General features: G+C 35.0%; 1 protein-coding gene and 1 long non-coding RNA gene across 3 annotated transcripts in view; one reads left to right on the forward strand and one right to left on the reverse strand.

Moving 5' to 3' along the window:
- The window catches only part of crhr1 (corticotropin releasing hormone receptor 1), a 163,065-nt gene that overhangs the window by 52,516 nt on the left and 84,677 nt on the right, over positions 1-25,872 (forward strand). For both annotated transcript variants that reach the window (XR_007826355.1, XM_051102015.1), the window contains exons 3-4: positions 8,938-8,988; positions 12,037-12,156. Coding sequence is in view for 1 of the 2 variants with exons in the window: in XM_051102015.1 (XP_050957972.1) it covers positions 8,938-8,988; positions 12,037-12,156 (171 nt within the window). In the remaining variant the exon portion in view is untranslated. The remainder of the gene's footprint in view (positions 1-8,937; positions 8,989-12,036; positions 12,157-25,872) is intronic.
- Positions 16,211-18,276, reverse strand: LOC127159112 (uncharacterized). Its single transcript, XR_007826359.1, has 3 exons — positions 17,705-18,276; positions 17,515-17,582; positions 16,211-16,592 (listed from the first exon to the last, which is right to left on the reverse strand). It is a non-coding gene; the product is annotated as an uncharacterized LOC127159112 (long non-coding RNA).

Here is a 25,872-nt window from a genome sequence, read left to right on the forward strand (position 1 = left end):
AGGAAAACAGGCCAGGGATGTGGCTGTCTAGGGATTGCAGTTCCCCGTGGGGACGATTATGAAATGCCGAGTAATACCTTCAACCCATCTGTCACGCTCAGTATCGACGCAGAGAGACAGATGATGTTGAATGTTACTTCCCCTCCTAGATGCACTCATGAGAAAATCTGGCATCCCGAACCGTCTTTTGAATATCTGCGTCTGGAATCATTGTGGTAGGGTGCAAAAATGGGACCTGCTCTCTCAAAGAAAATTGATTTTTAAATTATGCCGTCATTCGGGACAGATGAGGGATGAATATGTCATCTGTTTTCTGTACCAGAAACCATCTCTTTGGCTTTGATTCCTTATAGTGTCTCATTGTCTTTGAGATTGTTTCGGACAGTTTGTAAACGCAGAGTTTTGTACCGTCTAGTTTCAAATTAGCAGTAAACACTTCACAGCAACTAGCAGAAAACAACACATGTTGACTGGCAGAATCTGCGCTTTGAGAAAAAGGGTTTAACAGGGACTGTGTTTTGAGGTGAAATTGGCTAATCAAGTGTTTCTGGCTAACTGGATTTATCTGCTTTGTGTGTCTGTGGTAACCTTAGTGATGCTAATTGAGAGTCTTGACGAAGAGAAGTTTAAGAGTCATTTAACAAGCTGACCTTTGATTGCTGCCTGCTGTTTTACAAGGGGCTGTTTGTGTTTGTATCAGGACGGGTCAAGAGCTTTGTCATTTATTACCAGTCTCCAGAGTTTTGTAGAGTAGAGAAGCATCATTATTTCAAGTCAAGTAATAACTTAATAATAAATTAAATTAATACATTATTTATTTTTCTTTTTTAAAAAATGTGGTAATTAATGTATAATTTAAATAAATAAATATAAAAAATGTTTTTAAAAATTGTCTATTTTGTTTGTCAGAGCATGAATAACTAAAATAGCCTTAGTTGCCCTCATCACGATTATTATTATTATTATTGATTGACAAGTCTCCTGTAATTAAAAATTGGGAGTAAACATGATGTTACTGTATTCTAGACTAAATGTGAACACGCATTAATTTATCTCACTCACAAAAAACAGATTCAGTATTCTTCAAAATGAGTACAAACAGTGAAATACAAACTCAGAATATGACGCAACCCTGCAATAATTAAATTGAAGAGTGATCTTCTGCATAAATGTACTTTCTTTCACCCTGAGGTGAATTCATTTCACTTTTGGTGTAAAACGGCTTTTTACATTAGAATTGTTTTATATTAAAAACAAAGAAGCAAGCCCTGCCCAGATTTAAAAAGTAACATAAAAAGTGACGTAACGCATTACTTTCCATAAAAAGTAACATAATAAGTTACTTTTTCAGGGAGTAATGCAAAATTATAATGCATTACTTTTAAAAGTAACTTTCCCTAACACTGCTGTTTAATATCTTTTGGAACCTGTTTCTGGAACCTGATACTTTTTGAAACTGTGATAAAAATGAATAAAAAGTTAAAAAGAACAGCATAATAGATACTATTCATGCTGAAAATTCAGTTTTGCTTCACATGAATAAATTACATTTTAAAATAGATTAAAATAGAAGAGTGTCATTTTAAATTGCAATGATATTTCACAACTTTTTTTTTTTTTTTTTTTTTTTTTTTTTTTTTTGCAAAAAGATTGAATTTGATCAACTTGAGTCTGAAATGAAAACTTAATGCAAGTGCAAACAACTCTGATTACAGTGGCATAACCAGCCTGAAGTATTGTTTGTAAAAATTATGCTGATGGTCAAGTCTCCTGGAAGCTCAGATGATTCAATTTCGTCTGAGGTCGTGTACTGTTATGATTGTTTGTGTAGGCATTATTGATGCAACTCTGAAATCAAAATTCACAGATCCAAGCATGTGTAAGTTTCAGGGTGCTTATTACAAACCTGTGATTATCTGTAATACTGAGCCCACTCAATGTAATTAAAACTGAAGTACCATGAGCATGTAATTTTTCTGTTCAAATGGCTTTGTTTTGCTGTATGATGGCTAAGTGGGGTTCCTCACAATATATATAATCAATAAGTAATAAAACCCCTGTTTTCAAGATGAAGCACTAATTGTATTTTCCTTACAAATTTCTGCTTTATATTTAAATTTCATATATAACATTTAATAATAATATACATTACATTTATTTAATTGCATATACATTTATTATCATCTTCATTAAATGCATGATCTATCCCTTAACATTTATGTATTTTATTTAAACTTTATGCATGAGGAAACAGGCCCGTAGCCAGGGGGGGTTTGAAAGGTCCGGAATTTATGTACGTTTTTTTTTTTAATAAACAAGTGTTCTTTTAAATAACAACGCACCTTTAAAGCCATAAAAAAGTATTAAATACCTTAATAAGTACAAGAGAAGTCTTAATTATAATTTCAAGAGGTCTTAAATTTGGGGACGGAAAGACAAAAATCGCATTATGGATTAAATGTGCTAGTCGTTTGAAGCGCCACTCGGATCACAGTTCAAACAGCAGCGGAGCGTTTACTAGAGCAGATGAGTTTACTCGCGATCACTAAACAGCGCTGTGAGATCCAGAGTGAAGCGCTTGAATTCGGTAAAGAACACAATGACATGACGATTTAAACAGATGAAACAGCGCTGACAAACAGGAGAAACACTGTGCGCAACGATAGTCAGAATCATTTAATATGGATTTTTACTGTAACACTGACTGCACTATCGTATTGCAGCAGAATTGTGGGACATATCGAACTGTTATATTATTATGTAGACATGTATTAAATCTATTAAAGGAGTAATAGAATATAATTACAGTATTTTGTGATTAATAGCGTTTGTGCATTTATACTAAGACCACCGTTCTTCGTACAAATACCTAGAAGCCATGTAGTTCATTGTTATACCATGGTATTGAGGTGAATAATTATTATTAATAATTTCGTCATACAAAAATAAGGTTGTTGTCGGCGCCGATGGCCTTAGAGGTCTTCACGGGTCCAAAAATTCGTACCCGAACCCGAAGAGACCCGTAAATTTGTTGCACGGAACCGACCCGGACCCGTATTTAATTTGAAAGTGGGACCCGAACCCGTGCAGACCCGAGAAATGCCTTAAATTTACTACCCGGACCCGACGGTTATTCGTAAATTGGACCCGAACCCGGCTGGGAAGACAGAGACCCGACTGCACCCGGTCGGCACATATTACACAGCAAAATGTTAACAAGTCAATAAACAAGTTGCGAAAAAACTTTTTGGCTTACCTACTGTTAGTAGCCCAGACTGTGATCAATCCTTCTTGACACTAACATTTTCGTCCATGTTAGGCTGTTCCTCTCTCTTGCCGAGTGAAAGAATCTTCTTAATTTATATATTATTGCAGCTTGGAGCAGTTTTTTTTATTTTTATTTTTTTTTTTTTTCAAAAAGCGCACAGAACAAGAAGTGCGTTACACTTTACTGCGTGAGCAGTGGTGTAGTGGTGTCTGGAGAAGTATACTCTTAATTCATTCAAGGTATTGTTTTCGTTATAATGTACTGATTCAAATTAGTAATCAACAATTAATTATCATGTTACCACTCTGAGTTACATGCTCTCGCGCATGCAGGCGGCATTTCTGTCAAGAAGCAGGACGAAGCGGGCGCGGGCGCAATCATATTTCAAAGGAAGCTGGCGCAACGGTCTTGCTTTTATTGAGTATTTGCGTTTATTCACGTGCAGTTGGATAAGATATTATGTGGTCGACTATCATGATTTTGGCTAATGCAAGACACTACTGAATGATGCGCGTCAGAGTGGATTTAGAAGTGGGTTGCACAAAGCCGACTGCACTGCACCATCGTGCGTGTTCAATAGGTGCGTCTCTTCTTCAGTAAAAGAAAACAATGCAAAACATATGCTTAAAGCTCCACCTAGTTAATCTTATGAAGCTTAAAGGAGGAATTCACATGAGACAGCTTGGTACCGTCCGCTTGCAGTACTAGCGTTAACTTCGCGTCACGCATGTTTTTTTTCCCCACCTTATTTCCCGCTCACACTTTTCTCGTCCTAATTTCACAAGTTGCAAGTTACAAAACACACGCAAAGTGCTGACCGACACTGATCACTGGCGGGTGCGGTGTTCTCCGATCGATTCGGGTATTACACACAAATGTTAAACAGACCCGGGACCCGAGGTAATAGATTGGGACCCGACCCGGACCCGACTGACCATTTAAAATATAGACCCGAACCCGTATGGGTCCCGGGCCGGGTCCCCGGTCCTCGGGTCTCGGGTCCTTCGTGAAGACCTCTAGGCAGCGTGCTCCGGGCTTCCCGTGTTTGAGTTCGACCTTTCCCGATCCCGCCCCACATATCACTTCCTGTCCTTTCTGATCTGTCCTGTCCATAATAAAGTTTAAAAAAAAATAAGGTTGTTGCAATTTTAACAGATGTTACTGTTTTTGATAATGAACATTATCTGAGCTATAAATCAGGATATAAGTTTAACATAATACTAGACAACTTGCTTTTTCCATATTAATTCTATTTCTGCAGGTCTTTTTTTTTTTTTTTTAATATTTAGATACATATTTTTTTCTGCATAAAATTCCTTTCTTGATATTTGTATTTTGAAAAGGAGGAAAGACTGCATAGGGCTCAGAGGTTGAAAGGAGCCCAGAATGGGAGCTCAGAAAACTCAGTGGAAGGGTGTAGCATGGGTCAAGGAAGAACACAGTATATTCTGACCAGGGGCAGTTCTAGAACCGTTTTTTCAGACTTCATTTGCACAATGAACATGGGTTGGAGCTCTTACTTTTGAGTTCTTAAAGTACACTAAATTAATGAATTTCACTTTAAAATGTGTAAAATTTTCTCCTGGGGGGGCATGCCCCCAGACCCCCCTAGAGGGACACACGTCCACCCACCATTTCGATATGTGTCCGTACAAAGAATCTGTGATTTTATTGCATTAAAAATGTCATTCATTTACTTAGATAACTTATTGCTTTGGGTATTTGTGTATATTTACTGAACAAGCCGATATCTTGGTAAGCAGTTTGACAACATTGTAGTAAATATTTTTGGTGAATCAAAAAATCATGCTTATTAAGATACCAGCACACATGAAAATACAGCACAAATTGGTGAATGAGTAGTCAACAAAATGAAGTATTTGAACCTCATAGTTAAATACAAAGTGGGTGGGAACTGAAAAAGGTCCACTTTTTGGAAAAAAAGAACCCCCCCCATCCGCTAGGCTGGCTTCGGGCCTGGGAAAATATGCTTGTAAATTATGTAGGCTTGTTTTAAGTAAGCTCAAAAGCTGAAAGTGTGACCGCAAATATGTTTAGCCTTTTTTTTTGTGCACTCGTACTTCTGTCTCTCTCATATGCACACAAACAGATGAGCACAAATACATCTGCACACAAATATTTCTGTTTGTTCACACTGTGAGCTATGGGTGTCCTCTGCATCATTCAGTCACTCCACTGCACTGCTAACACATGTAGTCTGACGCCAAACATAAACAACATAATAGAGGCTGAACATCTTGTTTTTGATTTTCAGTACAAAACCCGTTCTGCTGGATATGCATTAAATAAGTGTTCTTCTCAAGTGGCTCAGCATTTCATTGTTATTCGTCTGTTTGGACGAGTTGATTATAACTTGATTCATTTGCATTTTGAGCAGACATTTATTGCCTAGCCATATTATTGCATTCAGAGTTTTTTGGTGAGTGTCCATTATTATGTTTATTCAGCTGCTCAGATGAGCAGATGTTTTGAGAAATTTATGAAAGCCCAAAGTATCAGCGCAATCGTCTCCAAGAATGGATTTTTTATTTATTTTATTTTATTTTGTTGCCCTGAGAGATGCGCGGTAGCCTGTATAAAGCACGTCGAGATCATATGTGTTTATTTCCTGAGAGGCATATTGTTCCGTTAAAAACTAAAAATCATGGATGTCAGGATGAATTACATTTGCAGCAGTGTCCCTCATTGTGCTGCCAAATAAACAAACTTCATTCCGTAGGGTGAAACCTCATTTTCGAATAAATATGTTTACGGCACGGTACTGAGAACACATTGTTTTGCACATCCGTTTCTGCGATTTGAAAAGACATGGAGAGCAGAGCTGCTCATATCCATTATGAATTATTCAGCAGTGATATCCCTGTTCGTTCACCTGTTATTTCCGGGCCAGAGGATGAACAGGCACGGTGACATGTGAGCTTGGGTTTTTAGTTCCAGTGTGTGTGCGTGTGTTCTGCTTCAGTGCCATGGAGCTAGACGAACTGTCCGTTGCTTTTGTGAGTAGAAGATTAATAGATGTGTGCTTGTTTTATCTCGGTGAACAGCGGACAGGAGTGTGAATAGAGAAACACATTCAACCATGATTTCATAGGCAAAGGTGCAGAAATCCCTACAGTAAATATTTAAATTTTGTTTGCTTGACAAACAGAGAAAAAGTTATATTGTACTGTTAAAAGTTACTCAGAATCGTTTTATATCTTGTTTGCTTTGTCTGTTTTAATCATCCAAAATGATCAAAGGCAAGCTTTCCAACACATGTTTTGTGCAGTGTTTAGATGTTATGAGACCTTGTAAACAGCAGATTGATTACAGAAACACAAAAAATCTGGTGAAAACAAATTATATTGTTGCCTAGTGGCTTCATTCACATCTCTGCTAAATAGGCCCACATTCTGGTTTGGTGCTGACAGCACTGTTTTAAAGACACAGACGCACATCAAAGCATCAAATAAACAGTGTAATTCAACTTTTGTGATGGTAGAGATATTCCTGTATGTACATAGAGCTCAGGGGGCATGGTGAAAAAATGTGTGTTTTTTTTTTTTTTTAATAAAATTATATTCTGTAGCTTTTTGTTTAAATTATTTGAGAAATATCACCTTTGTTCATTTTAGTGGTCTTCCTGAATGAATCAGTGTTGTTTTTGAATGAAGTAGCTGAGTGAATGATTCAATGGCTTACTTATAAAGAGAGTCATTTGGTTATTCCTGAATGAGTTAGTGGTTTTGAATAAATTGGTTGTATATGATTTAATGACTCACTTAGAAAGATGATGTAACCTGCAGACAGAATCATTAAAAAAAAATGATATTGTATTATCTGATTGGCTGAGAGGAGTGTAATATTCTAGTGATAACAGAACTCCAACCGTTTTACCGTTTGTATCACTACGCTTGCGGTATTTCTCCCACCGAGTGTCATTGTGGACGCCTAAATCCACTGTAATTTTATAAATAATGCGTCGTTTTGTGACACGGAATGTAGTTTTAAGAGTTTTTTAGAATGTACTTGTTTAGACTTCAGATATGCAGTTTGTTAGTAAACACAAAATCCATTTGAAAATTTGCTTCACTGCCTTTGCACTGCCTTTGTACTTTTATGATGGCTGTTGTTGTTGTTTATGAAATATTATTATGCAATAAATAATATTTAATATAAATAATAGTAGTATTTAAAATGATTATTTAGTTTTGGAAAATGGTGTGTGCTTATTGATGGTGATTTTAGTTTCATTGTTTTGCCATTAGATGGCAACAAGAGTGCTGACTCACTTTTTATGAAGTGAGTATACTTTTATATTAAAAGAAAAATACTTTTATATTAAAAGAGACTGAAATAGGGTTGTAAACAAAAAAAAAATATTTTTACTTTCAACAACATCTTGTAAGACGCACCCAACAAATGCACTGAGCAGCGCTGTCATCAGAAATCACCCTTAACAGATGAAAGGATAGTATGGCAAAGATATCGCTTTACTCAGCGGACATTCAAACTAATGTTTTATTGTCAATATGAGCTTGAGCTAAAAAATGAACTCTGTATTAGATGCAGGTAATCACACTCACTCAGTCCATCTCTCCACATAATACACACCTTTTAATACAGTAACACAATAAACTTTCAATGAAATAACTCAACATTCCTTTGTTACTAGTTCTAAAGTGACGTTTTTAGTAACAGAGGTTTGGGCTCAGCTGTTCAACTGTCAACTTAAGATTTGAATCCATGGTGGTAGGAAGTAGTTCCGCACAAAAGAGGGTTTTAAAGACACTCCGTTAAAGTTTCTTATGTATTTGCATGCTTGTGCCATCGAACTGCTGTTTAAACGCAAAATCACACTCGTAAGTTCAATAGGTTTAACTGCTTGAAATATATAATATATAATATGAAAATTAAATATAAAATATTATATAATATAAGAGCAAATCAAACGAGTAGCTATGCAACGTGGCTGTATATCGGCATGGTGTGATTACCTAGCTGTGCTGATATACAGCTATATCGCACTGCTATTATATTATATTATATTATATTATATTATATTATATTATATTATATTATATTATAAACAGCCCTGTCTGCAAAAGCAACATTTGTCTACCCTGTTTTATTTACATAGATATCATCTGCAAGCTTTGATGCTTTGATGCATAAAAAAAATAAAAAAAAAGAAATATGTGCTGTAAATTAAATCCGAAGGCAGTTTGTGTTGAGATGCAAGAACAAGTGAATGTGTGAGCGTTTTTAAGTGTCACACATTCAACCAGAATTGTCATCATCCACCAGTCATTAAGCAATAAAAGGTGTTTCAAGCCCTATTGTGAAGAAAGTCCTGTATTAAATTGTATGATGTGTATGAAGCACTGCAGTATACGTGTGATGCTTAGTGTAAATAACTTATTTTACTTTTTCACAATATTCCCAATACTTTTTATTTAATCTATTTTCATTTTATAAAAAAAATTTAGTTGCTTATTCATTTATTTAAAGGAGTGACTAAAAATGTCATTTTATTTTAAACATTTAAAAAGGAAAAAAGAAAGAGACATGACCCTGTACTTTATATGTATGATATTAATAAGTGTTTTTCTTTCTTTCTTTCTTTCTTTCTTTCTTTCTTTCTTTCTTTATTTATTTTCTTTTCCCAGCTCGCACTTTGATCCTGTGGAATCAGACGTCTAGTCCCACCAACACTACAGGTCAGTTTACAACTCAGGCTCCACTCTTTATCTGTAAATATGACAAACTGCAAACAAAAGCAGTGTTTCAGCTAGTGGTCATGGCTGTCATATTACCAAAAAAATATTTAGTGTAGGCTTTCAACATGTGAAATTACTTAAAATGCTGCAATCAATTTTGGCCATGATAGCATGCACTAGGGATTCTGCTTTAATAAAAAATAAAAAAAGGAAATTCAGAACTTGAAAGATGTGGTGTGTCATTTTTGTACCAGATAAATAAAATAACCTGCTTTAAAACAGGATTCCCTAACACAACCTATGTCTGCCATTGCTTGTTCAAATAGATGGTCCCATGGTCAAATGTATTTCTTTCTGCGAAAAATATTCCCAGAATGCAGTGGATTAAGACATATATGAAAGTCTACAGGGAAGATTAAGAACTCTTAAAACTTTTTAATCTCCGCTTGGCTCCACGGATCCTTTTTGATTGAAAGAACAATGTGTTCAAAAACTCTGAATTCTGGAAAAGAGGCCAATTCAGATGTTGTGAGCGTGCCCTACGGCTCACACAAACACACAGAAGAAAGCCACAGAGATAAAGATGGATAAAGAGATATTCAATTGAAACCATCTTCATGAATCCCACGTGTCTCCCATGCAGCCATCACCATTAATAGCCTTAAGTGCTTATGCAAAGGCCTCTGAATGTTTACTCTCCAGTTCCTTAAGAAATAACATTTCTTTAGGAAACGTGAGACTCATCCTTGCCCAGACTCCACACAGAAAATAACCAGTGTTAAATGATCTCCTGCGTTCAGTATGTAATAGGAAACACTTGGTGCTGATTGACTCAATTTAAAACGGCAGGTATTGATTCTGTGCACGTAGCGGAAAGCTCAGCGCATTTCAGCAAGTATTGAAACAGCAGTCACGAAGATCTGCACATCATCTTCAGTGTTTGTTTAGTAAATATTTGGTTTAATCAGATTATGCTTCCAGCTGCCAATAAGTAACACTGCATTGCTGCAATACCTTTTCTTTTGGCACTTTTATTGACTACACTATTTTTGGTACATTAAATGATACAAAATTATAATGAGAAAAATAAAGTTAAACTTTTGCATCTTGTTACACCAAAACAAGATGCAAAATTCAAGGTCCTTTGAACAAAAATTTATTACTGAAGATTTACATAGAGTTGACAACAAAAACTCAGTAATAAATTTTTGTTCAAAGGACCGTGAACTTTGCATCTTGTTTTGGTGCGCGGATCTTTTTTGATTTTTGTACTTTTCCTCCATTGATTGAATCTACACACCCAAGTACAAACATTATTTGTGCTTTATGTAATTGCAGCAGAATTTGTTTATATTTTTTGACTTATTTTATTTTAAGAAACAAGGATTTCTTTTTTTCCTTTTTGATGAAAACATACCTCAGGAAACCTTTCCACAATACGAGAAATATGTAGATCCATGTACATTTCGTGACATATCCGATGTGAATTATTCATTGAGTGGCACTAAAAGTGTGTTTGTTTGTTTTTTCCCTCTAGAACAGATATAACATACATATGGTATATTTTATGTGATGTTGGTTTTGTACGTGTCACCACAGTTCTGACGTGAAATGTCCACTGAGTGGTGTTATAACTCAAATGCTGCATGACATTGTAAAATAATGTACCATCTGCACTACACCTAAACCCACCTGATAGTATGAACAAAAAGCGAAATTGACATAAAAAAAGCGATTGCAAGCATGCCGTTTTAGCTTGTTTTTCGATCGCTCATCTTTCAACTCTTTTATCATGAGCCATGTTTTTCATGGGATTCATACCCAAGAATTCTGCATCCTGAGTCCTTTTGCCACCTGAGCAACTGAGCAAGCTTGTTAGACTTGGAAAACGAAACACATGGATCTGTAATCACAGCTGTACGAAAACAATTACAAGTGCTTTGCCTCTTTTACCATGTTCATTTCTGTTGGAAACTGCAGTGATATGTACTTATTGGTACGTATTTCACATCTTGCGAAAAAGTTCAAACAGGTACGTTTTCGTCATGAGATCTGGTAGATAATTACCCTGGAAAGGAATAAACAGAGGATTATAACTAAAAGTAGTGATGCTATATATATATAATCTTCATTTCCATGGTTATAAAAAACTAAAATGGAAACTAAAATCCTAAAAAAAAAGAAAGGAAAAAAAAGGAAAAATTGAAATAAAAAATGTTTTACTTGTTACTTGAAATAAAATAAACATTGAAATTAAACTTTTTATTTCTCATTTTTATTTTGTATAATTTATTATACTACATGTACCAAAAATAACTAAAATTATCTTTTTTTCTTTATTTATTTTTTCTTTCTTTTTCTTTCATCCTTTCTTCCTTCTTTCCTTTCTTTCATAACATACTTTCTTGCGTAATATTATTGAAATAAATAAAATCTATCAATTTAGCCCATGAAGCACAATTAACATTATTTTAATATAAGTATAATATAATGAAAACAGCTTAAATACATCTACACTACTGAAAAATATAACTAGTTAGTAGCGCTGTTACTTTTAGTTATAACTTCACCCGTTTTCTTCATATTTAGGCCTGAAACAAAATCTCACCAAATATGTGACCATGGACCACACAACCAGTCATAAGGATCAAATTTTTGACATTGAGATTTATACATCATCTGAAAGATGAATAAATAATCTTTCCATTTATGTATGGTTTGTTAGGATAGGACAATATTCGGCCGAGATACAACTATCTGAATATTGAGAAAATCACTTTTAAAGTTGTCCAAATGAAGTTCTTAGCAATGTATAATACTAATCAAAAAATTAAGTTTTGATATATTCACAGTAGCAAATTTACAAAATATATTCATGGATCCTAATGATTTTTGGCATAAAAGAAAAAATTATCATTTTGACCCATACACTGTATTTTTTGCCCTTTGCTACAAATATACCCATGCTACTTATGATTGTTTTTTGGGGGCCCAAATGTGTGCTATTCATAATCTATCTGAAGTCGTTCTTCTCCCTCTGTCTCTTAGGTTTGTTCTGTAACACTTCGATTGATGGCATTGGGACATGCTGGCCCAGGAGCAGTGCAGGAGAAGTGGTGTCCCGCCCCTGTCCGGAGACCTTCCTCGGAGTCCGATACAACACCACCAGTAAGTGTCGAGCATCTCACATCGAATCGTACGTTCACGCCCGTCCCGTCTGGACTGCTCCGTCTGTTCCTGTTTACGACAACACAAGCTGTTTATTTTTTTGTACCTGTTTTATAGAAGACCTAGTCGCTCGACACATATATTCTTGCATCACTTGTCAAGCCAATGTTGTTGGAGTTGAAACAATGACAGGTCGCTGGGGATACTTTCAATGTCTGTGATGTGTTGAAGTCATGTTTTGGATGAACGTATACATTTGGCACTGCTTGGTAGAAACAGCGGCAGCCTGAGCGTCACAACCGAGCTGACAGCTGAGAGCTGCACTACAGAACAAGCTTTTAGATTTATGTTTGTGTGTGTATGGGACAGAGGGAGGGGAGTGTGTGCGCCTCTGCTAAATTGGCCTGTGTGTGTTGGGCTGCATGTAGGTCAGTTTTTGAGCTGGTCTATGCTACCAAGATATCTTTTACCATTGCTAACAAGCTCACTAATTGTTCTGCCAGTGTTAGCGTGTGTGTGTGTGTGTGTAGCAGTAATGAGAGAGACTCACTGCTGTGACAAAAGTGTTGCAGTGTTCCTTAGAGACAAGTTATAAATGCTCCCCGTGGACGGAGGTGTCGCTTTTATGTAATGAAACATTGTCACATTGCCTTCTTTCATTCTCCCTTCTTTCTGTTAGTCTTCTATTTATTCTTTTCTTTCTTTTTTATTTTTTGTCCTTCCTTACATTGTTCCTTCCTTCATTCCTTTTAAGATTCCTTCCAATTTTATTCTTCCGTCCCTTTACTTTTTTCTTTATTCCTTTCTTTCTTTATCCTTACTTCCTTTGTTTTCTTTCTTCATGCCTTCTCTTTATTCCCTCCTTTCTTTTTATTATTTTATCCTTCCTTCCTTTGTGCCTTCCTTCCTTCCAGCTTTCTCTTTCATTCATTTTTGTGTATTTTCTTTAGTTTTTGTGTCTTTTCTTTGGTTCCTTTTATTTCTTTTGTTTTTGCCTTTTGTCCTCTTTATTCCCTTCTTTCTTTTTCATTATTTTGTCCTTTTTGTCTTCTTTTCCTTCCTTCCTTCCTCCTCTTTCTTTCTTTCTTTCTTTCTTTCTTTCTTTTCTTTTCTTTTCTTTTCTTTTCTTTTCTTTTCTTTCTTTCTTTCTTTCTTTCTTTCTTTCTTTCTTTCTTTCTTTCTTTCTTTCTTCCTTCCAGCCTTTTCTTTTTTTCTTTTCTTTAGCTTTTCTTTGATTCCTTTTTTGTCTTTCTTTGTCTTCTCTTTTATTCCCTTTTGTATTTCTACCATTTTTTGTTATTTTAAAATTCCTTCCTTCTTTTCATCCTTCTGTTCATCTTTCCCTTTTTGTTCCTTTTTGTGTCCTCTCATTATTTATTTCTTTCTTTTTTATTCTTGTGTCCGTCCTTTTTTGTCTTCTCGTCCTTCCTTCCTTCCTTTTGCTTTCTTCCTTCAAGTCTTTTCTTTATTCCCTTATTTCTTTTTGTCCTTCCTTCCTTCCTTCCAGCCTTTTCTTTTATTCATTTTTGTATTTTTTTCTTTTTTCTTTAGCTTTTCTTTCATTTTTTGTCTTCTCTTTTGTGTCTTTCTACCTTTTTTATTCTTTTAATCTTCCTTTCTTCTTTCCATCCTTCTCTTCATCTTTCCATCCTTCTCTTCATCTTTCAGTCCTTCTCTTCATCTTTCCCTTTGTTTTTGTTCCTTTTTGTGTTTTTTTTTCCTTCTTTCTTGTTCATTAATTTGTTTGTCCTTTTTGTCTTCTCGTCCTTCCTTCCTTCCTTTCTTCCTTCCTTCTTTCCTTCATTCCTTCCTTTCTTTTATTTTGTTTCTTACATCTTCCCTACTGTTCAAATTTGTTTTTACCATTCCTTCTTTGTTTTTTCTTTACTTTACTATTGTTTGTATCTTCCCTATCCTTCCTTCCTTCCTTGCTTGCTTAGTTTTATTGTTTATTGTATCCACGTTCCCACCTTCCAAATTTGTTTTCTTTCTTTCTTTCTTTCTGGCTACAGATTCACAAGTCTTTGCAGGTCTTAAGTGTTAGAAATGGTAGGTGAGATGGGTTAAAGCTTTATAGACATTAAAACTGAATGAAATTTTAATCCTCAATTTAATTAATATTTTGGAGATGAAAGTGTTGACTGTTCTCATGGAGCCAAAGCTCTCAATGAGAGTATGTCCGTTGGTCATATTCCTCGAAACACATGTAAACTAGACAGGAAAAGAGAATCCAAAGCGGAGGAAAAATCTGAGAGAGCAGGAGATAGAGAGAATGAAGTCTAGTGCCAAAGTCATTATTAAAGATGATATATACGAGAATACAGGTGGGCGGCCAACAGCCAGAGAATTCATGAGTAATGATTTGTTTGCACTGTTTTATCCTTAATAATAATTCATTTTTCTCCTGCACCTGGAACAAAGCTTAGAAAGACAGTGCAATATGTAATAAAGCAGGTGCTTGGAACATTCTTGCTGCCACTGGATTGCACATGTTTTATTTATTTGACATACTTTCTCATACACATTAAGGAATGGCCCTACACCCATAGATGCTGGGTTAGTTGATTAGTGTATTAAGATTCACTGGAGCTGATAGCACGATTGATTTTTAGTCCCCTGGCTGCAGCATATTGTAGCACTTCAGGCAGTGAGTATTGCAAATAAGCAACATACACAATATTCACAGTGCATTGCACACAGTCTGTGCTCTTATATCAGCCTTTCTCATGTTTTTTCATTCCCCAGTGGAATAAGATGTTTAAATTAAAGAAAAAATAGACTGGAATAAAGATGTCTTTTTTTGTTAGTATTTTTGAACTGATGTTGAAACTAATTTCATAATAGATAATCAAAAAAGCTGTTTTATCTGGAAAAACAAACTTTTTATTCTCAGTCATTTGAACAAATCATACCATCAGTTAATCCAAGTGGTTTTATTGGTTAATCAACAAGCATTTTGATGTACTTTAATTTTTAATTTTTAATTTTTAAGTTTTGTTGTCTGTTTGTAAAGTATTAAACACATCAAATAACTAATCACAGAATTGCCAGTCAACAAACTGCCAGTTTGTCAGCACAGAACAGCATAGACTCCAAGGGAGATGAAGCAATCAATGTCTTTGTGGAAATGAGGCTTGTCAGAGAGATTAAAGAAGTGGATATTAGTTAAATCAATAGCAAACAATCAAGATCCATATTTCAAATCAATGAAAAATGCTACAGTACTGCAATGTACAGTCATCACATTACAAAATGCACTTGCATTACCCAAACAAACTGACGATAAATCCATAATGTTTGTAATATCTAATGACACCAACATTATGCCAGTAGAATAGAGTATACTGTCAGTACTGTAAATTATATTTACAGACATGTACTTGCCTATCGTCATGATCTCTAATGGGTTTTTGCCCACAAAGTGATTCCTTCACAAAGCCCATTCTAGCATACACACAAACACTTTGAATGTTAATGGTAAACATATGTTGTGGTTACTAGATAATGTTCAGATGATCAGATGTTCAGGCTACATGCACAACTGAACATGTGTATTTATATATATATATATATATATATATATATATATATATATATATATATATATATATATGTATGTATATATATTGTTGATTAACCATTAACACTCTAAACCCGGATAAGTTGAATTTACTTAAAAAATTGGAGGAAACTGGTTGCCCTAAAAAATTTAAGTAATGTAAAGTTTATTTAACTTAAAATGTTTTGTAATATGAATTACAAAGGTCATTTCATTTAACTTAAAATGTTTTGTAACATAATTTCATTTGCAATTATTATAACTATTATATTTAAGTCAAATATACTAATTTCCAAGTTAAATCTATATCAAATGTTTTATTTTTCCAATTTGTTAACCTAGAAAATTAAGAAAAAAGCAAACAAATAAAGGAACATTAATGCAATTTTCCCTTTTATTTTAAATCGATTCAATTACAAATATTCAATTGAAAACACAACAAAACCATTTTTTCATATCCTGAAAACATTTCCCCATAAAACATGGGACAAAAAAAAAAGTTCAAAAAGATACTAGTTCAACAAATTAACTTATCGTTAAGCACACAAACAAGTTTTCCTCAGAATCGCAACAAACAGCATCAAAACGATATGTTTTTTCCACACTCTGAGTTCACACTATTGGCAATACTGAATTTTAGGTGTCAGCTCACCTTTTCCCGACAAAAAATATAAAATACTTTTCATACACTTAGGATAGTCCAGGTGTAGGCAGGGAAATCAGTCTGAAAACAATGGACATAGAAGGCCTGAGATTGGTCAGTTCATCCATTACCAAGCTTTCTTCCAAGATGATTCCCACTCTAGATGAGGTGAGCTGTGAACTTTCTTGATCAACGCTGAGGATTCTTACTGAAGTCTGTCTTGTCAGCTGCCTCCTAACAGAGGAAGAAACAGAACGACAAATACATTATCAAGTCAGTTAGACAATGCTGTTGTTAAATACTCAAAGTCATATGCTGCCTTCACACCATGTCATAATTACTTTAATTCTGAGAGGACAACATTGTGATGTTCAGCTTGTGAGCTGTTCATGTCAATAGACTGGGAATTGCGCTTTTCTATGGCAACACTATCAATGTCTAAATTAATCTGGAGCAGTCAGATACAGTGGTTAGGTGGTACAGCTCTCAGAAAATTTCCAGTTTACAGATGGTAATTAGACTTTAGGGTTTACGTTTAATTGTACATCTACAGAATATTTAAAGTAAAATCCACATACAAACACTACTGGCATATGGTCAGGAAGATCGGTGTTATTCAGGAAAGCTTGTAAACAACAGGAATGAGTGCAGGACAGACTCACACCATCATCATTATGAATAATCTTCTGACACACACTGTGCTAGTCAAAGTGATCATCCTCAGAACAGGTCTCAGTTAACCCACGACATACAGTTGATCTTGAACTTTGGTGTGAAGGTGGCATAAATGTGAACAAGGAAATTGTTTTGTTCTTGAATAATTTCCATGTTTGAACAAAGAGACAGGGTTTCACAGACAGGGCTTCACAGACAGGGCTTATCTTAAGCCAGGACTAGGCCTTAGTTAAATTAAGATACTTAAATAGCTTTTATAAAAACACCTTAAAAGCTTTACTGGTGTGCATCTTGAGAAAAGAAAAATGGCACTGACATATTTTAAAATATGTCATTACAAGGTATTTTCAGTAAAGACTCCTTGTCATGTTATTAAACATGTTATTTTATTCTGAGACTGGCCTTAAGCCTTGTCTGTGAAACCAGGAGGAAAATGTGTAAATAGCAGTGCTCTCTTATCAGTTATTAGGATCATACTTACACTTTCAAAGCATCTCTTCCATTTCTTCTTTCTTCCAAAACAAGATAGTCGTTAAGAGGACTCTGAACCTAGATAGAACAGAAGTATATTCATCCGCCTTTGTATTTATACCGCTAATTAACGAAAACTTACGCTTTCAAACAATAGCCATGTCTAAATTAAACGTGGTACATTAACGTACTGCACTCACCATATTAGCTCCACCTTTGTCGCTCCTCGGCTGGAATCGCGGCTACTGTATGAGTAAAACTAAATTTACACTCCTCACAAACAACAGCTCCTCGAGTGAAAAAGAAATCATTGAAAGAAAAAGGCAAAAAATGTTAGTCGAACTCGCCAGTCAGGGGTTCAAGCGCAGGCGAGTGAGAACACTAGCTATCAACGGATGAGAAATGTCCCGTCGTTTAGACGAACAACAACTTTTGCCGATCACAAAGAGTTTCTCGAGGGACGTGATAAAAGATAAATGGCGGAAAACAATGCCAATAGAACTATCTAAATCTAAATTTCCACATTCATCCACAGCTTAAATTCATACACAATCACAGTGACAAAATGGCGCTGTTACTCGCAGCACCGGTGGAGGAGGCGTGGTCAGGAGATAAATTTCATAATACGAGTTAATTTAACTTAAGTTTATTCACAGGTTCAAATATGTCTACAAATTAGTAGAATCTACTTATATTTTATAAGCAATGCAGTAAAACTTAAATATTGTGTTCAATTGTAATTAAATGGTTTAATTAGATACAAAATCCGGGCTTACAGTGAAGATTAGTTGGATAAAAAAAAAAAATACTTAAAAAAATAAAACAATAAAAATAAATGAGGACAGGTGCAAATGAAAAGTTCAATGTTAACTAAATTTTGAAAGTGTATTGGACCAAGTTACCTGAAAATATGCAGAAAATTGTAAAAAAAAAAAAAAAAAAAAAAAAAACCTTGAAAAAGAGTAAAGAACTCATTTGAAGGAAAATTAGTCTGTAAACTAAGAAAACTAAGTTTGTGTATTTTTTGTGGTGAAAAACATGTTCAGTACAGCTCTAATGAGTACAGTAGTAGGTTTTGAATAAAAGACTGTGATAAAATTAAGAGTTTTGAAAAATATACTGATTAATTGCAGCAATGCAGTTTTTTATTATTATTGGATTTAGTGACATTGAAGGCTTTAAATGAATTGAATATAATTGTTTATTTAGTGAGTCTTCTTTTCTAAAGATCATGACACAGCCTTATTTAACAGTAATGAAAAGAATGTGCATTCATTACCATTGACTTTAACATTAAATTATCTTTTAAATTCTTTTAAAGAGCTTTAAACCCAGCAACTGGCCTTGACTACATTTAAGGTGAACCACATCTAGTATTGGTTTGTTAGAGAACTTTTGCGGGTGGAAATATAAGAAGCCTCAGTAAAGTTAGAAAAGAAGAAAATAGTAGGAAAGAGGAAATAGGCTGTTAAAATGGCCTATTGGTATTGGTATTGTTTAAATCATCTTTTGTATAGTTAAAATGACTTCATGTCAGATGCCACGCAGTAAATTACTACCTTGAATTTGGAGGGAAAATGTGCATTTGAGCAATTACACAAATGCACACTGTTATATTTTTTACTTATCTCTCTGTGTTCTGTGAAACAAACAACAGATGTTGTCTTTTATGTAGTACATACAGTTCAGTTAATAGGTCAGATCTTGATGCTTAATGCTACACATCTGCTGATTACAAAAAACAAAACAAACAAACAAAAAAAAAAAAACATGAATCACAGCAATTTCAATTTAAACATTCATTTCTAACAACTGTACTGCTATAGAGGCTAATTACTTGTAACCCCAATGAGTTTTACTGAGTAGTTGTGCAAAATATACATGTGATAAAACATTTATGGTAACACTTTAGAATAGGGAACTCATATTCAAGAGTTTTCCCTGAACAAACTCCTAATTTGCTGCTTATTAATAGATGCTACCAGTCAAAAGTTTTTTAACAGTAAGATTTTTAATGTTTTTTTTTTTTTCTTTTTTAAAGAAGTCTCTTCTGCTAAACAAGCCTACTTTTATTTGATCCGTAGTACAGCAAAAACAGTACAATTTTGAAATAGAATCCTGAAACAACGTACTCAACTCTTTTAAATGTTGATAATAATAATAATAATAATAATAATAATAATAATAATGTTTCTTGAACAGCAAATCAGCATATTAGAATGGTTTCTGAAGGATCATGTGACACTGAAGACTGGAGAATTGATGCTGAAAATTTAGCTTTCATCACAGGAATAAATTACGTTTTAAAATATATTTAAACAGAAAGCAGTTATTTTCAAGCAGAATAAGATGTTAAAATATGCTAATAAACAGCCCATGTGTTTGCATATGTAGATAGCACACGTACATCTGCAAGATGTCTGTTAAAGATCACTTGATCTGGAAAGCATCTGCTGTGTACAAACATCTGACAGACGTCTGTAAGATGTCCGTTTTACATACATTCTAAATCATAAACATCTGAAAGACATATAGACATCTATTTGACATCTGACTGCAGATGAGCAGACAATGGAAAAAATATGTCTTCTAGATGTAAATGCAGACGTCAGATAGATGTCTCAGTGATGTATTTGTACTATCATGGAAGCAGCTATTTAATTTTGAGAACTGCTCCTTAAGATAAAGTGTTACCACAATTATTAGATATACTGGTCACACTTTATTTTAAGGTCCAATTCTTGCTATAACAAACCATTAACTATGACTTTTGCCTCAGTAAACTCCTAATTTGCTGCTTGTTAATACTTAGCAAGGTACAGGGGTTGGACAATGAAACTGAAACACTGGCCAATATAGTGTTGGAGGTTTCATGGATATGTTTGCACAGCCTGGTGGCCAGTCTTTACTGATTGCACACTGCACCAGTAAGAGCAGAGAGTGAAGGTTGACTATGTGCACCCAATGGATCAAACATTGTACCCTGAAAGTAGTGCCTTGTATCAGGATGATAATGCACCAATACACACAACAAGGCTGGTGACAGAGTGGTTTGATGAACATGAAAGTGAAGATGAACATCTCCCATGGCCTGCACAGTCACCAGATCTGAATATTATTGAGGGATGTTTTGGAAGAGCGAGTTAGGAAAAGTTTTCCTACGCCAGCATCACGTAGTGACCTGGCCACTTTTTTTTTTTTTTTTTTTTTTTTTTTGCAAGAGGGGAATAGCTTAAAATCCTTCTGGCTACTGTGCAGGACTTATATTTGTCATTCCCAGGATGAAATGATGCTGCATTGGGCACAAAAAGGCTCAACAACGTACTAATTGTTTTTTAAAAAAACAGGTGTTTCAGTTTTATTGTCCAACCCCTGTAGTTGTTATGTTTAGGTATTGGGTAGAACTAGGGATGTATAATATGGTCATGCAGAATATGTGCTTTATAAGTACTAATAAAGAAACCAATATGCTAGTAATGTGCATGCCAATAAGTAGCTTTATTCATTTCAAAACTACAGTATCCTCTTTTTTTGAATGTATGAAGTAGGCACTGGTTAGAATAGATTTTAGACAATGACATGCTTGTTTGAAGCGTAATCTTCCACACTAAATTGCAACAGTAGTGTGCAAAATAGAGCATTTTCTCATCATTTTTGATCAGTAGTGCTCAGTTATGCTTATGGAGATCCATCTTCCTCTAAAATGAACTCTAATCGAACACACCTGAGCCAGTTAATCAACCTCTCAACCAGAATTTCCCCTTGCATGTAAATCTGATCATGGTATCATGTTCACTGAATGGGGATGGTTGGTTGGGCATAAAAAAGGCCAATATATTGTATGCTTTGAAAATATTGTATGTGTTGATTGTTATTTTTATTTTCCTCTCATTTTAATCATTATTGACAGAAATATTAACCAACAGAAGCAATGTGTGTTTACAGTGTTTATGTAATTATTTATTTATTTAAAATTATTTCTGAATTTAATTCTGAAACTTTTTATTTAGATCAGCATCTGAACACATTCATCTGTTTTTGTTAAATTAACAGTAGGGGTGTAACGGTACACAGATGTCACGGTTCGGTACGTACCTCGGTTCAGGGGTCATGGTTCGATACAATTTCGGTACAACGGGGGAAAAAGCGACAAATCTACTATGCTAGATTCTTTTCATTTATTTTGAACTCACAGTATTATAAATTAAAATGTTTTTCCACCTAGATGTGAAAATATGAAATATTTTATTTAATTATAATGTTATATATAAAAAAATCTGCAGTAAATGCGTACAAGGAATAAATACTTGAAATATACTTGATTTAGTTAACAGATAAACAAGGGGAAAAAAGTGCGATACGTAACGTAGTCTATAGATGCTGAGGTTCCATTAATTTTTGTGATTTGTGATGCTTAATTTGTTCACAGAAAGGAAAATCAAATAGCAGAAAGCCACACTGTGTTACAAAATCACAATGTTGTTGTTTTTTTTTTTCATTGTGAGTGTACACAAATAAAAGTAGACCTTTCACAGTTTTGCATTATTAATAAGACAATAAATGGAGTGTTTTAATTTGATTCTGCTGGTATAAGGAAACAGCTGAAGTGATCGCGCAGGCACACACACACACACAAAACATATGAGTTCCAGGCTTTCAGCACTACTAACATGACAGTGCAGTTGGTACTTTATCAAAATAAAATACAGTGAACCAAACATAAGCACGACCGCCTCTGTGTCACCGTTGGAACGCGACTGAAGTACAAAGCCTATAATTACCTAATAGTTTAGCATTCAGATGCATTGCAAATATGGAAATATTATGGAATATTTGGACTCAAAAAAATTTGGTGCCGAATGAGAGAGGTAGGATACAGGAGCACAAAGCTCCATTTTGCAAACAGATGAGTGCACAAGCCTTAAAGTATACTCATTTGTCAGTGAGAGGCGCGTTTAGAATCAGCACATGGTCACTGTCTAGTGGGCTTTGTTTTCAAGTGCACAACTCCTGGCTTTCGCTGTTTTTCTGCTGCCGGTTATCAAACAGAGTTGCATTACCGCAGGCACCCCCTTCTGGATTGAGGTTGAATTGCCTGTATTCGTAGTACGACCTTATGCACCAAACCGAGATGTCCGTACCGTGATGGTTCGGTACAAATACATGTATCGTTGCACCCCTACTTAATAATGATTAATGAGTAAGTGAACAATTTTTGACACTGCAAAGATCTTCTGGGTTCATTTGAGTGCTTTCTGGCACACAGCATCCAAACTTGCTCATTTTCATTCATTACTTCCTAGTGCTATACAATATGTGTAATTAGCTATATAAAGAATAATGAGCATGTGAGTAATTTGTCAGAGCAAGGATCTTTTGGGTTCAATTGATCTCACTTTAGTGCACAGTATTTAGATCAAATATTGAATTTCCACAGTCATTTTCATTTACTACTGCCCAATGTAGTGCCTTCATGTTATGGTTTAAAAATAGAATATTGTATAAAAGGTTTGTTTTAGCATATAACGACCCTTGAGAGAAATGTGAAGCGAAAAGCCTCAGCTTCTGAGTTGCCACCTCAGGGCAAGTGTGTGAAAGTTAATTATACTCCCACAGTGGGAGGAGGGTTTTACATGACATGACATAACTTCTCATCCCTCCTCTCTCTCTCATGTCTATCTCTCTCGCTCTCCCTGCCTCTCTTTTCTTGCTCTCCTTTAGGCATTGTCAGTCTCTGTCTGACCTTGACAGACTCTTTTATTGCCTGGGCTTTTTTGCAAAGGCTGCAATTCAGCGGCATTTCAGCAAGCTCTTATGACAGGTATAGAGAAAGCCAGTTCAGTGACAGCTGAGCAGGGTCTTTTTTCATTATGCTAAGTGACATTTGCTCTCCATGGGTCACCGGTGGAGCATGCGAGAGAAACGGAGCTGTGACAACATTCTGTACGTAGCGGTGCGCATTTTGTCAGCTTTCCTACATTGTTTCACAGCAGGATTTCAAAAACGTCACTTTAGAACTAGTAACGAAAGAACATTGAGTTGCTTCATTAAAAGCTTATTGTATTACTGTATTAAAAGCTTGCTGTATTATGTGGAGTATTATGAGAGAGAGATGAACTGAGTGAGTGTGATTACCTGCAACTGATACAGCATTTATTCCTTATTTCAATCTCATATTCACAATAAAACATTAATTTGAATGTTCACTGGGGGCAGCGATATCTTTGTCATACTATACAAACAGTGAAAAGGTTGCAGTTCTGTTATCACTAGAATAATGGACACCTAGAAAAGTCTCTCAGCCATTCAGATTTGAGTACCAGGAAGAACTGTTAGTTTTTTATTTATGTGCACTTATGTGTTTATTTTATAATATTTTTTTTTGCCATACTTTAAGTGCTGCATGTCAGAAAAGATGACATGCCACTTCCAAAAGCAGGACAAAATCCTTTTGTCCTACTTGATGAAGAGTAGAGAGGAGTAAAATTCATCTTGTCCTGCTTTAGGTCGCTTCATCGTACTCTTGCTCCTAATTGCACAGCAGTTGTTTAACAAATATTTCAGCACTCTTTAAAGACTGTCACAATGCTGCATTGTTTTCCAGCATTGTTCAGTACTTGTCCTCACAGAAATGGCTATGCTGGCTGAGAAAGAACTGACAACCTTCTATTTGTCTCGTCAGACCATCAGATCTGCTTCAGGCAATTGTGTGGTTGATCAAACCGGCTGGATATGGAGGTTTACAGGAGGCAGATGACTCACCGTGTAGCAGTTCCTCTGTGTCCTCTTTGCTTGTGTGATCTATGGAGCTGCCATTCACCCTCAGATGCTCAATCAATATTGCCATGAGCAAAAGGCAAAGACGAAAGGAAGTTAGTAAGAGAGAGTAATGGAAAGAGTGTTTCCTTCCCTGCAGTAAGTGTTTGGGTTGAGTTCACAATTTTTTTTAAAATGCAAGTTGGAGTCACATTGTTTCAAGGCTCTCTCTGGGCTGTTCGGTTATTTTTACCAGTCAGGTTGAAGTTTTGAGTTCTGTCAGAAGCTTCCTAATTCCTGTTCATTCTTGGTTTGTTTGTTTACTACTTGTCTGTGTTAGTATTACAGTTTTTCTCAGTCACTTTGGTGCATTTCTCACAACACTATTTACATTTGCACAACATTTACTTTAACCTCCACAACATTTAGTCATTTGTGCACATCATAGTATCAGTTTCTCATTCCTTCCAACAAATTGCAAATGCTTTTGGACATGCATCAATTGCTTTCATACAACTCTCTGCTGTTTTATAACATTATCATTTGCTTATGTCATGTCAGTCAAAATTAACTAAACTTGTGAATGCTGAATAGTCATTCCATATAAAACTAATAGTCCTCATTTCATTGCTTGAGTCATTACATACAAAAATGTTGAACTAGTTGTCAAAATCTGTCAAGCAAATTTTATAAAAAATTTTAAATCTTTTTTTTTCCTAAAAATGTCTTCTAAATTGAATAATTTCTGCAAATGTGCATGAATGATTTACAGACCTATGTATGTTGTAGGTTCAGTTCCAATATGTACTGCAATATTGTTTACAGTTGTGCACAGCTCTACCCAAAGGGAGTTTATGTTTGTTGTAAATAAGGGTGTATTTATTCGTTTGCACAATGCTTTGAATAAATTAGAACTGCAAAGAGCATATGCAGTAAAAATGTGAAACATACATATTCAGTGTCTTGTACTCAGATACCTCACTAAATACAGTAATGTCTAACTTTACTGTAGTTTTCAAATGGCTGTGCAAATAGTATAGTGCTGTCTTGAGCACTTTCAGGAAGTGTCACCAAAATCTGACTTTTTTGCATTGGAAAAAATTTACAGAGTAAACTGTCATAATGAAAACATGACAAAGCCATTTGACTATCTTGTTCATAAACAATGGTGTCAGGACTTTTCATCTTGATGACACTGACATTTCATTGACATGAATACTTGCTTTTGAGGAATGAGCTATCCATTTTGAGCAAGTGACACGCTTTTGCAGGTTATCAGCTAGGTTTTGCAGTTTGTACTAATTGTTTTGAGAAATGCATTAACTGTTGTGCAAATGTAAATAGTGTTGTGAGAAATGCACCAAAGCGACTGAGAAAAACTGTAAAGTCTTTCCCAGAAAACAAAACAAAGAATGAACTCAACAAATGAAAATATTAGTGTCTGGTGGTGATTTCAACTTTTCCATTGCTCTTTACTTGGTGTGACAGTAACAAAAACATTTCTAAATGCAGTTTATAAACTGCTACATCAGGGATGAGTGAATTTGTTGGTAATTTGACTAGGGACTTAATCAAGCTGGAACAGCTCCATATATGTGAGTGATAAAGCACT

This window comes from Labeo rohita, chromosome 3, assembly GCF_022985175.1.
Source record: "Labeo rohita strain BAU-BD-2019 chromosome 3, IGBB_LRoh.1.0, whole genome shotgun sequence".
In the NCBI taxonomy this organism is placed as follows: Eukaryota; Metazoa; Chordata; class Actinopteri; order Cypriniformes; family Cyprinidae; genus Labeo; species Labeo rohita.